Genomic DNA, 12115 nt, shown 5'->3' with positions numbered 1-12115 from the left:
GGGAGAGAAGGTAACCAAATACGACCAGCAGGGGGAAACGAAGAGAAGAGAAAGAACAGGAACAAGACATAACATGACAATACATGACATTTTTTGGCCACAACTGTACAGTGTGTGCAAATGTAGAAGAGTAGGGAGGTAGGCAATAAATAGGCCCTAGAGGTGAAATAATTACAATTTAGCATTAACATTGGAGTGATAGATGATGATGTGCAAGTAGAGATACTAGGGTGCAAAAGAGCAATAGGACAAATAACAATATGGGGATGAGGTAGTTGGGTGGAATATTTACAGATTGGCTGTGCACAGGTACAGTGATCGGTAAGCTGCTCTGATGCTTAAAGTTAGAGAGGGAGATATAAGACTCCAGCTTCAGAGATTTTTGCAATTCGTTCCAATCATTGGCAGCAGAGAACTGGAAGGAAAGGTGGCCAAAGGAAGTGTTGGCTTTGGGGGTGACCAGTGAAATATACCTGCTGGAGCGGTGCTACGGGTGGGCGTTGCTATGGTGACCTGTGAGCTGAGATAAGGCAGGGCTTCACCTAACAAATACTTATAGATTACCTGGAGCCAGTGGGTTTGGCGACAAATATGTAGTGAGGGCCAGCCAACGAGAGCATACAGGTCGCAGTGGTGGGTAGTATATGGGGCTTTGGTAACAAAACAGATGACACTGTGATACACTACATCCAGTTTGCTGAGTGGGGGCCAGATCCTCAAAAGGGCCCCCAGATCCTCAAAAGGTTCTACAGCTGCACCATCAAGAGCATCCTGACCGGTTGCATCACCGCCTGGTATGGCAACTGCTCGGCATCTGACCGTAAGGCGCTACAGAGGGTAGTGCGAATGGCCCAGTACATCACTGGGGCCAAGCTTCCTCCCATCCAGGACCTATATAATAAGCAGTGTCAGAGGAAAGCCCATAAAATTGTTAGAGACTCCAGTCACACATAGGCTGTCTCCTCTGCTACCGCACGGCAAGTGATACTGGAGCACCAAGTCTAGGACCAAAAGGCTCCTCAACAGCTTCTACCCCAAAGCCATTAGACTGCTGAACAATTCATAAAAATCGCCACCGGACAATTTACATTGACCCCAATCCCAATTCTTATTGTGTTACTTTTTATTTGTGCTTTTTATTTTAGCTTACTTGGTAAATATTTTCTTCTTCTTGAACTGCACTGTTGGTTAAGGGCTTGTAAGTAAGCATTTCACGGTAAAGTCTACACTTGTTGTATTAGGCACATGTGGCAAACATAGTTTGATTTGATTTGAATTCTGGTTAACATTCGGTAGAACACAGAGGTGTTAATTTCTCATCTGCATGGTTAGGCAACACAAACACACACACACACACACACACACACACACACACACACACACACACACACACACACACACACACACACACACACACACACACACACACACACACACACACATCCTGTCAGCCAACTTAAACTCTGACTAATAACAGGATGTTGGTTCATCTATAGAGCAACTACACTGAACAAAAATACAAACATAACATTTTAATGAGTTACAGTTCATATAAGGAAATAGATCAATTGAAATAAATTCAGTAGGCCCTAATCTATGGATTTCACATGACTGGGAATACCGATATGCATCTGTTGGTCACAGATACCTTTTAAAACAGGTAGGGGTGTGGATGCAGTGCGACACATCTCCTTTGGATAGAGTTGATCAGGATATTGATTGTGACCTCTGGAATGTTGTCTCACTCCTTTTCAATGGCTGTGCAAAGTGGCTGGATATTGGCGGGAACTGGAAGACGCTGTCATACACGTCGATCCAGAGCATCCCAAACATGCTTAATGGGTGACATTTTTGATGAGTATACAGGCCACTGGGACATTTTCAGCTTCCAGGAATATTATACAGATCCCTGCAACATGGGGCCGTGCATTATCATGCTGAAACATGAGGTGATGGCGACGGATTACGTTAATCTGGTCAAATGTGAGTTTGCTAAAGCAACGGTCACTTATCTCGGCAAAGTGATCAGTCAGGGCGTAGTTTTCCCAGTGGTATGGTTGGTTATTATTTAAGATTCTGTAAGGACTCCTCCTCTGTGGTAGCACCCCTGACCGACTTGCTTAAGGCTCAGGTGAAGTATATTTCGTTGGACAGATGTCAAGCTGCGTTCGAGAACGTAAAGACACTATTGTGTTCTGCCCCAGTGCTTGTTGCCCCTCGTTTGAATCATCCATTCATACTCCATGTAGATGCTAATAATGTAGGCGTTGGCGCTGTTCTGTTGCAGGCAGATATTCAGGGGGTGGACCGTCCAATTAGTTACTTCTCTAAGAAGTTTAACTTGAACCAGCTCAATTATTCTGTAGTAGAGAATTAAGTTATTTAGGCTCTCCAACATGTTGATGTGTATGTTGGTTCGGGTGGCATCTCTCTCGTGGTGCACACAGATCATAATCCCCTGACGTTTCTGCGATCCTTGCAGAACCCTAATCAGAGGCTTATGAGGTGGGTGCTGTTTTTGCAGCCGTACAATTTGGTCTTTGGCCATATTAAGGTCAAAGAAAACATCCTTGACTTGTCCCGCTCCCCGATGCCGTAGTTTTTTGTTATTGTTTTGGATAACTTGCCTATCCTCTCCTGTTTCTCTCTTGCTTCCCTGGTTCTGTCTCTCTTTCTCTCCCTTTTAAACTGCTTCTTGGGATCTGAGGCTGTTGAGGTGGGAGAGGGAGGGGCAGCCTGGAGGGCAAAGGTGGGTCAGGGGGTATAGGTGGGAGAGGCAGCCTGGAGGGCAAAGGTGGGTCAGGGGGTATAGGTGGGAGAGGCAGCCTGGAGGGCAAAGGTGGGTCAGGGGGTATAGGTGGGAGAGGGAGGGGCAGCCTGGAGGGCAAAGGTGGGTCAGGGGGTATAGGTGGGAGAGGGAGGGGCAGTCTGGAGGGTAGAGGTGGGACAGGGGGTATAGGTGGGAGAGAGGGAGGGGCAGCCTGGAGGGCAAAGGTGGGTCAGGGGTATAGGTGGGAGAGAGAGGGAGGGGCAGCCTGGAGGGCAAAGATGGGTCAGGGGTATAGGTGGGAGAGGGAGAGGGAGGGGCAGCCTGGAGGGCAGAGGTGGGTCAGGGGGTATAGGTGGGAGAGGGAGGGAGGGGCAGCCTGGAGGGCAAAGGTGGGTCAGGGGGTATAGGTGGGAGAGGGAGAGGGAGGGGCAGCCTGGAGGGTAGAGGTGGGTCAGGGGGTATAGGTGGGAGAGGGAGGGGCAGCCTGGAGGGCAAAGGTGGGTCAGGGGGTATAGGTGGGAGAGGGAGGGGCAGCCTGGAGGGTAGAGGTGGGTCAGGGGGTATAGGTGGGAGAGGGAGGGGCAGCCTGGAGGGCAAAGGTGGGTCAGGGGGTATAGGTGGGAGAGAGAGGGGAGGGGCAGCCTGGAGGGCAAAGATGGGTCAGGGGGTATAGGTGGGAGAGGAGAGGGGAGGGGCAGCCTGGAGGGCAGAGGTGGGTCAGGGGGTATAGGTGGGAGAGGGAGGGAGGGGCAGCCTGGAGGGCAAAGGTGGGTCAGGGGGTATAGGTGGGAGAGGGAGAGGGAGGGGCAGCCTGGAGGGTAGAGGTGGGTCAGGGGGTATAGGTGGGAGAGGGAGGGGCAGCCTGGAGGGCAAAGGTGGGTCAGGGGGTATAGGTGGGAGAGGGAGGGGCAGCCTGGAGGGTAGAGGTGGGTCAGGGGGTATAGGTGGGAGAGGGAGGGGCAGCCTGGAGGGCAGAGGTGGGTCAGGGGGTATAGGTGAGTGTTTTCTTTATGTTTAGTAATAAGTGGAGCAATAAGGCATTCGTTTTTTTGTGTTTTGGTTCTTTCTGATTTGTTTTTATTTCAGGTTTGTGGTGGAACCTTGTTCATTTTGGGGGATCTGCTGGGATCTCCTGTTTGGTAGTCTGCTTGTTCCAGGAGGCCAGTCTGCAGAGCTGGGACGATCGCTAGCTAATGTGGCGCACCTGGGCAAGCTTGGCCTGAAGGCTATAAAAGTTGGCTGACTGGCAGGCTGGCTTCCACCGTCTGTTTTCACCATACAACACACCGCATACACTACTGATCCTGTTTGGGGTTTTAGGCTGGGTTTCTGTATAGCACTTTGTGACATCGACTGATGTAGAAAGGGCTTTATACATACATTTGATTGAATTTGATTGATCCTACAAATGTCCATAGCTGATGTTACATTTTTTTATTTATTATTATTTAGTTTAATAAATGTATTCCTTTTTACATTTAAGTCATGAGTGGTTTCCCTTTGTTGTTACGAACTATGAGCCAGGTTGTTACAGGCACGACAATGGGCCTCAGGATATCATCACAGTATCTCTGTGCATTCAAATTGCCATAGATTAAATGCAATTGTATTCATTGTCCATAGCTAATGCTTGCCCATACCATAACCCACCCCCACCACGGGGCACTCTGTTCACAACGTCTCCCATCTGCCCGGTACAGTTGAAACTGGATCCATCTGTGAAGAGCACAGTTCTCCAGCGTGCCAGTGGCTATCGAAGGTGAGTATTTGCCCACTGAAGTCGGTTACAACGTCGAACTGCAGTCAGGTCAAGACCCTGGTGAGGACGACGAGCATGCAGATGAGCTTCCCTGACAGTTTGGGCAGAAATTCTTTGGTTGTGCAAACCCACAGTTTCATCAGCTGTCCGGGTGGCTGGTCTCAGACGATCCCGCAGGTGACAAAGCCAGATGTGGAGGTCCTTGGCTGGCGTGGTTACACATGGTCTGCAATTGTGAGGCAGGATGGACATACTGACAAATTCTCTAAAATGACGTTGGTAGAGAAATGAACATTCCTTTTTCTGGCTACAGCTCTGGTGGACAATCCTGCAGTCAGCATGCCAATTGCATGCTCCCTCAAATCTGTGGCATTGTGTTGTGTGATTTAACTTCACATTTTAGAGTAGCCTTTTATTGTCCACAGCACAAGGTGCACCTGTGTAATGATCATGCTGTTTAATCAGCTTCTTGAGATGCCACAGATGTCAGATGGGTGGATTGTCTTGGCAAAGGAGAAATGCTCACTAACAGGGATGTAAACCAATTTGTGCACCAAATTTGAGAGCAATAAGCATATTGTGCATATGGAACGATTCTGGGATCTTTAATAACAGTTCATGAAACATGGAACCAACACTTCACATGCTGTGTTTATGTTTTTGTTCAGTCTACATTAACTACAATAACCAGTCTAGCACAGGAGTAACCAATCCTGCTCCAGGAGATCTACAAGGAGTGGGGTCTACAGGGTTAGGTCATTACCAGCACTACACACCTTATTCCGTGGCCACATTGGGAATTTGTCTAGAATTTCAGATGGAGCCAATGCATTTCCAATGGGAGTCCTCCACTGTCTGACAAATTACAACAGAGATGATTGTCAGGGATGAGATGTACTTTTGACAGACGGAAATTATATAAGTCGTATATGATTTTATCCATGTTCATGCATCTGAGTAAGAAGACTAATGATTGGTTCATTAGGCTAATCAGGTGTATAACTAAAGGCTGCATACCCTGTAGCTTTCCAGGATCAGGGTTGGCCACCCTTGGTCTCACAGCCTAAAACCCAATGCTGTACAAAGGTTAAGGTTGCGACTTATCATGTGTCATTGGGATGGGGTCAAGATGATGTCATCACCCTAAACCCCATACTAAAGCCAACTGACCAAACAAAAAGTAGGAGCACTGAACATAAAGGACAAAATCACATTATATTCCACCTACTACAGTATGTTTCATTAGTAAAGCCTTCATCAGAGCATGTTTAGCTCAGTCGTTAGGCCATACCTTAAAGAGTCCATCGGCAGTTACTACATATGTACCCATTGATTCTTGAAGAATATAACCTAGAAATACCTCACGAGCTTAGTTCAACTGTCATAAGTGTCAGTCTGATCTTCTGAATGGCCATCCTGGGAAAGACCCATGTCACATTTTTCCGTCCGGAATGCTGATGAAAGTGTTTCCTCTTGGTAAACGATCTGCGCTGATGCAGCAGAAACTCCCGACAGTCTTTCATTCATTCTGTCATTCACAAAAAAAGGAGAGGAGAAGAGTGAACTCCGCGGAGGTGCCACTTCTGCTTTTCAGGCCTTTATATAACCTCAACCCTGGTGAAGACTGACACTACAGAACTGACCCTGAGCTAAGCTGAGCAGCCTGCCAGAGAAGAGAGAGAATTCATTCATCTATTTTTTCAACTTGTATTGTATCAGTAAAGATGGTGACCTGTGGAACTCTGGTGAAGATCTGGACAGCAGCAATCGTCATAGCAACGCTGGTCTGGACAGGGACAGGTGAGGAGAAGGGAATGTGTGTTAAGTGGTTAGAGGTGGAAGGTACATGGTTTTTGAAGTGATTGCCAGGTCAAGATGATGTGTTTCTTTGAGAATGTGTCAGTATGATTCTGACGAGGGATGCTACCAAAATGCATCCGTTTGTTCTGACATCTGCTGCATTTAAAAAAGTGATTCAAGAATGTTTCAGTGAGTGTGGTTGTTCCTTTATTCAAGTAGACCTATACTGTATGCCTTTTGAATTCAGTGCGCAGCTACTTGTTGTTACTACAAACTGAGCATGCCAATTGTTCTTTCTATGAAAACTATTCCCCCTCCTCAGTAGATGGAGATAAGCTGTCGTCGTGCTGTAAGACAGTGACCAGGAGCGAGGTGACCGATCCAATCACAGGCTACTGGACTCAGCACTATAACGCTCCCTGTGTACGGGCCGTCATGTAAGGAACAAATCTTTTGGTCTTTATTCCATTGAGGTTCATCCAGTTTAGTCTCATATGTTGTCACAAGGTGCTTTACTGTATGTGGTGTCCATGTTGTGCCAAAGCCTCCAGACATGTTGTGTCATACCCCTTCAGTTTCATTGTTAACAAAGTTTCTCCTGCAGCTTGGAGACGGAAAAGGGCCTGATCTGTTGTCACCATAAACAACCCTGGGTACGCCGCAAGATTCAACAGTTTGAGTAAGTTAACTATCACACACGCACGCTCACATGTGCACACGCACAGAGAAAGAACAAAAGAGAATAGGAAACTGAAACTGTGTATTTTTTTTTTCTTCTAGAATGGCCCGCAGGAGCTCATCATCTCCCTCTCTCTCCTCCTCTCCACCCTCTCTCACCTCCTCCCCTACCACTACCTCCTTACCTTCCTCTCCTCCCTCAGTCAACTTCTCTCCCCTCTCTCTCACTTCCACCCTTAGGTCTTTACCCTCCTCTCCCCCTTCTCTCTCCTCCTCTTCCAACTCTCTCACTTCTACCTCTACCTTCTTACCCTCCTCTCCTCCTTCTCTCTCCTCCTCTTCCAACTCTCTCACTTCTACCTCTACCTTCTTACCCTCCTCTCCTCCTTCTCTCTCCTCCTCTTCCAACTCTCTCACTTCTACCTCTACCTTCTTACCCTCCTCTCTTCCTTCTCTCTCCTCCTCTTCCAACTCTCTCACTTCTACCTCTACATTCTTACCTTCCTCTCCTCCTTCTCTCTCCTCCTCTTCCAACTCTCTCACTTCTACCTCTACCTTCTTACCCTCCTCTCCTCCTTCTCTCTCCTCCTCTTCCAACTCTCTCACTTCTACCTCTACCTTCTTACCCTCCTCTCCTCCTTCTCTCTCCTCCTCTTCCAACTCTCTCACTTCTACCTCTACCTTCTTACCCTCCTCTCCTCCTTCTCTCTCCTCCTCTTCCAACTCTCTCACTTCTACCTCTACATTCTTACCCTCCTCTCCTCCTTCTCTATCCTCCTCTTCCAACTCTCTCACTTCTACCTCTACATTCTTACCCTCCTCTCCTCCTTCTCTCTCCTCCTCTTCCAACTCTCTCACTTCTACCTCTACCTTCTTACCCTCCTCTCCTCCTTCTCTCTCCTCCTCTTCCAACTCTCTCACATCTACCTCTACATTCTTACCCTCCTCTCCTCCTTCTCTCTCCTCCTCTTCCAACTCTCTCACTTCTACCTCTACCTTCTTACCCTCCTCTCCTCCTTCTCTCTCCTCCTCTTCCAACTCTCTCACCTCCACCTCCACCTCTACCTTCTTACCCTCCTCTCCTCCACCTCTCTCCTCCTCTTCCAACTCTCTCACCTCCACCTCTACATTCTTACCCTCCTCTCCTCCAGCTCTCTCCCCCTCTCCTCTGTCTGTTTCCTCCTCTCTTCACTCGCTCTTCTCCTCTCTTTTCCCTGCTTCCCCCTCTTCTCCCCCGTAACTTCCTCTCACCCCTCTCTGTCCCGCTCTCCCTCCTATCTCCTCTCCTCTCTTTTCCCTGCCTTCTCCTCTCCTCCCTCAATCACTTCCTCTCCTACATCTCTTTCCTCCTCCCCTCATTGGGAATCAACCGAGAATGCCTTAACTCAGCAGTCAACAGCCAACCAATAGAATCCTTGCCAATGGCTGAAGTTCCACTAAAGTTCCACTTCCTCATATCTAAAAAAAGACTTCCAATTTGCATATTACACTCAGATTTGATATCTTTTTAGTTATTATTTAATTCAGTTGTGATCATTATTTATGAAATATCTTCAAGGCCAGTGTCTCGTGTATTTATTAGTTCATTTCTTCAAGTAGTTATGATGACTTTTCGTTATACATTACCAATGAGTTCTTAATGAGTTCTTAATGTTATTTAACACATGTATTTATTAAGTACTTATACATTTAGTTGGTTTCTTTTTGATCAATCAATGTTATTTTAAGAAATGTTTGTAAGAGAAATGTCCTTTTCTACTTATTTATTCAACAATAATGAGTTGTAAAACATCAGAAAATGGATGAAACTGAAATAGAAAATAAAATGATGGAAATATTATTTTGAGTTGTCAGTCTGACTGTTTTGCCGTTGTGGTGCAGACACTATGCATTTGCAGCATCAACTTTTCACACCTTCTGGTGTTCGTGTGTGTGTACCCTTTATGAATCCATCATTCTCCGAAACACTGCTGCAGGGGTTGGGAGTGTTGGTGGTTTGTTAAGGGGCAACACAAAAAAAACAGAGAAGGAGAGAGGGGGGGGCGGAGGTGTGACTATAGCATTACGAATACTGACCACATCACACCATAACACACACACAAACAAAAAGAGCAAGGTGGGTGTTTCCACCAGTACGGTATATGTAACCCACCGTCAGAAACGGAACCCCTGACACTTCCACCGCCTTTCCCAGATTCATTACGACGGTTACCAGACCAATCAGTACGACCTCCGACCCGTCTCCGTACTTTAGTGCCTAGCTGTGAATGTTTGTCTGTCTGTCAGTCATTTATTAATTCATTCAGTCAATCAGTCAGTCAATATGTCCATGTTCCAGTCCAGGACCGTCTCGCTGGCACTCCTGATCACCATGTGTGTGTACCTCTCCTCTGTCTCTGCCAACTGTGAGTATTGATTCACTGATTGATTGATGTAGTGAATGATTGAAAACTACACATATATTGTTTATATTCTAGAACTATATATGAATATACAGTATATGCTATATACTATATTCACACACACATTAAAATGAAGAACATGTTATAATGCGTTTACAGTTACCATTGAGTTGTACCACTGTAGTGTACCACTGTCATAGGAAGCTTTTTGATAGACCCTCTACAACTCGGACACCTCTCAGACCCAGAGTGGTCCACGAACCACAGTTATCTGTACTTTTAAAATATATTTTAACTGTTTAGTTTAGCATGTTTGCTGGTAACGGAGCTGATTGCAATTGTTTTGTAATCAGATTACAGGTACAGTATTAATGTACAGTGGGAAAGTATTCAGACCCCTTGATTTTTTCCCACATTTTGTAACATTTTTTCCCTCCTAAATCTACACACAGTACCCCATAATGACAAAGTGAAAACAGGTTTTTAGAAATGTTTGCACAGTTATTAAAAATTAAAAACAGAAATACTATTTAAACAAGTCTTCAGACCCTTTGATATGAGACTCAAAATTGAGCTCAGGTGCATGCTGTTTCCATTGATCATCCTTGAGATGTTTCTACAACTTGATTGGAGTCCACTTGTGGTAAATGCAATTGATTGGACATGATCTGGAAAGGCACATACCTGTCTATATAAGGTCCCACAACTGACAGTGCATGCCAGAGCAAAAACCAAGGAATGAGGTCGAAGGAATTGTCTGTAGAGATCGGAGACAGGATTGTGTCGAGGCACAGATGTGGGGAAGGGTACCAAAAAATGTTTGCAGCATTGAAGGTCCCCAAGAACACTGTGGCCTCCATCATTCTTAAATGGAAGAATTTTGGAACCACCAAGACTCTTCCTAGAGCTGGCTGCCTGGCCAAACTGAGCAATCGGGGGAGAAGGGCCTTGGTCAGGGAGGTGACCAAGAACCCGATGGTCACTCTGACAGAGCTCCAGAGTTCCTCTGTGGAGATGGGAGAACCTTCCAGAAGGACCACCATCTCTGCAGCACTCTACCAATTAGTTCACATTCCAACAGGACAACAACCCTAAGCACACAGCCAAGACAACGCAGGAGAAGTCTCAATGTCCTTGAGTGGCCCAGCAAGAGCACGGACTTGAACCCGATTGAACATCTCTGGAAAGACCTAAAAATAGCTGTGTAGCGACGCTCCCCATCCAACCTGACAAAACTTGAGAGGATCTACAGAGAAGAATGGGAGAAATATAGGTGAGGCTGTAATCACTGCCAAAAGTGGTTCAACAAATTGCAGAGTAAAGGGTCTGAATACTTATGTAAATGTGATAGAAGTTTTTTAAAATGTTTTAATACATATGCGAACATTTCTATAAAACTGTTTTTTCTTTGCCACGATGGGGTATTGTGTGTAGATTGATGAGGGAAAAAACATTTGGATACATTTTAGAATAAGGCTGTAACGTAACAAAATATGGAAAAAGTCAAGGGGTATGAATGCACTGTAACTGATTACATGTAATTAGTTCCTCCCCAACCCTGTGCACGCACAAACACAGACACAGAGATAGACACAGACACAGAGATAGACACAGACACAGAGATAGACACAGACACAGAGATAGACACAGACACAGGTCGGTTGATTTACACGTTGTTATTCTTTGCTGAGCCATCAGACACCTCTGAGGTGGGACAGTTTCCTGTCAGACTCTCACAAAGATCAAATGTTTATGGTTACTTTAGAGATCTCGCAATCTTTTGTTTCAGTTTTTTTTTCTCGCTCTCTCACTCCCCCCCCCCCTCTCAGATCGTCGGCCCAGTAAGGTGACCACAAACTGCTGCACAAGTGTGTCTGACACTCCCATAAAATCTGAACTGCAAGGATACCGCATCCAAAACTCCATGCCACCCTGTGTTAACGCCATCATGTAAGTCTCAAACACCCACCCACCCACACCCACACACAGTAGTAGTAATAAACTCTGTGTCTTGTTTCAGCTTCTACACAGTGAAAGGTGAGAAGATCTGCTCTGATCCCAAAACACTCTGGGTCGACAGGAGAAAGAAAGGTAAAGAGGACACACACACACACACACACACACACACACACACACAGTTTAATCTAGATGTCTCTCTCTAGGTTTAAAAGTGATGAAAAAGTGAAGAAGCTTGACCATGTCTGGAGCCTTCTGTACTGTAGATCTGCCTCCCTCTACAAGCCTCCCTCTACAAGCCTCCCTCTACAAGCCTCCCCCTACAAGCCTCCCTCTACAATCCTCCCCTACAACTATCTAGAATAGTTTTCCGCATGTTTTCTTTTTCTGTTATATTTTGATTATTGTATCTGGTCATTAGGATCTACACTTTGCTCTGTGGAAATGGATTGAATAATATATATATTTTCAAATATATTTATTTAAAATACTTGTTATGACAGTCAGTCTCTTATTTTGACATGTTTTCTGTTAGTTTGAAGATAATTAGTCTATTGTTGTGTTTATGTTGATCTAAAACCACTGGAAAGCATACAAAGTGTGCTGTCCTGAAGTGATACAGTGTACAGTTTGTCTCTGGGTTACTATAGCAGTGCTGAGAGGAGAAGTCTAACCTCATAGCACCATCTAGTGGCCAACTGGGACCACACAGTGTGACTGAGTAGGACCACACAGCATGGCTGAGTAGGA

General features: G+C 45.8%; 2 protein-coding genes across 4 annotated transcripts; both read left to right on the top strand.

Moving 5' to 3' along the window:
* The first annotated feature begins 6167 nt into the window (after window positions 1–6167).
* On the top strand, window positions 6168–8847 carry LOC135563755 (uncharacterized). 3 transcript variants are annotated; one of them, XM_065007028.1, is made up of 5 exons: window positions 6168–6329; window positions 6652–6766; window positions 6934–7008; window positions 7110–7406; window positions 8273–8847. In XM_065007028.1, exons 1-5 carry the CDS (start codon window positions 6254–6256, stop codon window positions 8415–8417), a joined length of 708 nt encoding a protein of 235 aa, XP_064863100.1. In that variant the 5' UTR covers window positions 6168–6253; the 3' UTR covers window positions 8418–8847. The 3 variants fall into 3 exon arrangements, with proteins under 3 accessions (XP_064863100.1, XP_064863099.1, XP_064863098.1); XM_065007027.1 differs by having other exon boundaries at window positions 6655–6766; window positions 7110–8340; XM_065007026.1 differs by having other exon boundaries at window positions 7110–8340.
* A 279-nt stretch (window positions 8848–9126) lies between these two features.
* Window positions 9127–11855, top strand: LOC115104986 (eotaxin-like). Its single transcript, XM_029626462.2, has 4 exons — window positions 9127–9412; window positions 11239–11359; window positions 11430–11500; window positions 11572–11855. The coding sequence occupies exons 1-4, from the start codon at window positions 9331–9333 to the stop codon at window positions 11592–11594; spliced, it is 297 nt and encodes a 98-aa protein (XP_029482322.1). The 5' UTR covers window positions 9127–9330; the 3' UTR covers window positions 11595–11855.
* Window positions 11856–12115: the final 260 nt, after the last annotated feature.

Source organism: Oncorhynchus nerka, linkage group LG22, assembly GCF_034236695.1.
Source record: "Oncorhynchus nerka isolate Pitt River linkage group LG22, Oner_Uvic_2.0, whole genome shotgun sequence".
In the NCBI taxonomy this organism is placed as follows: Eukaryota; Metazoa; Chordata; class Actinopteri; order Salmoniformes; family Salmonidae; genus Oncorhynchus; species Oncorhynchus nerka.
Note: the sequence above shows the minus strand (reverse complement) of the source record. Positions and strands in the feature narration are given on the sequence as shown.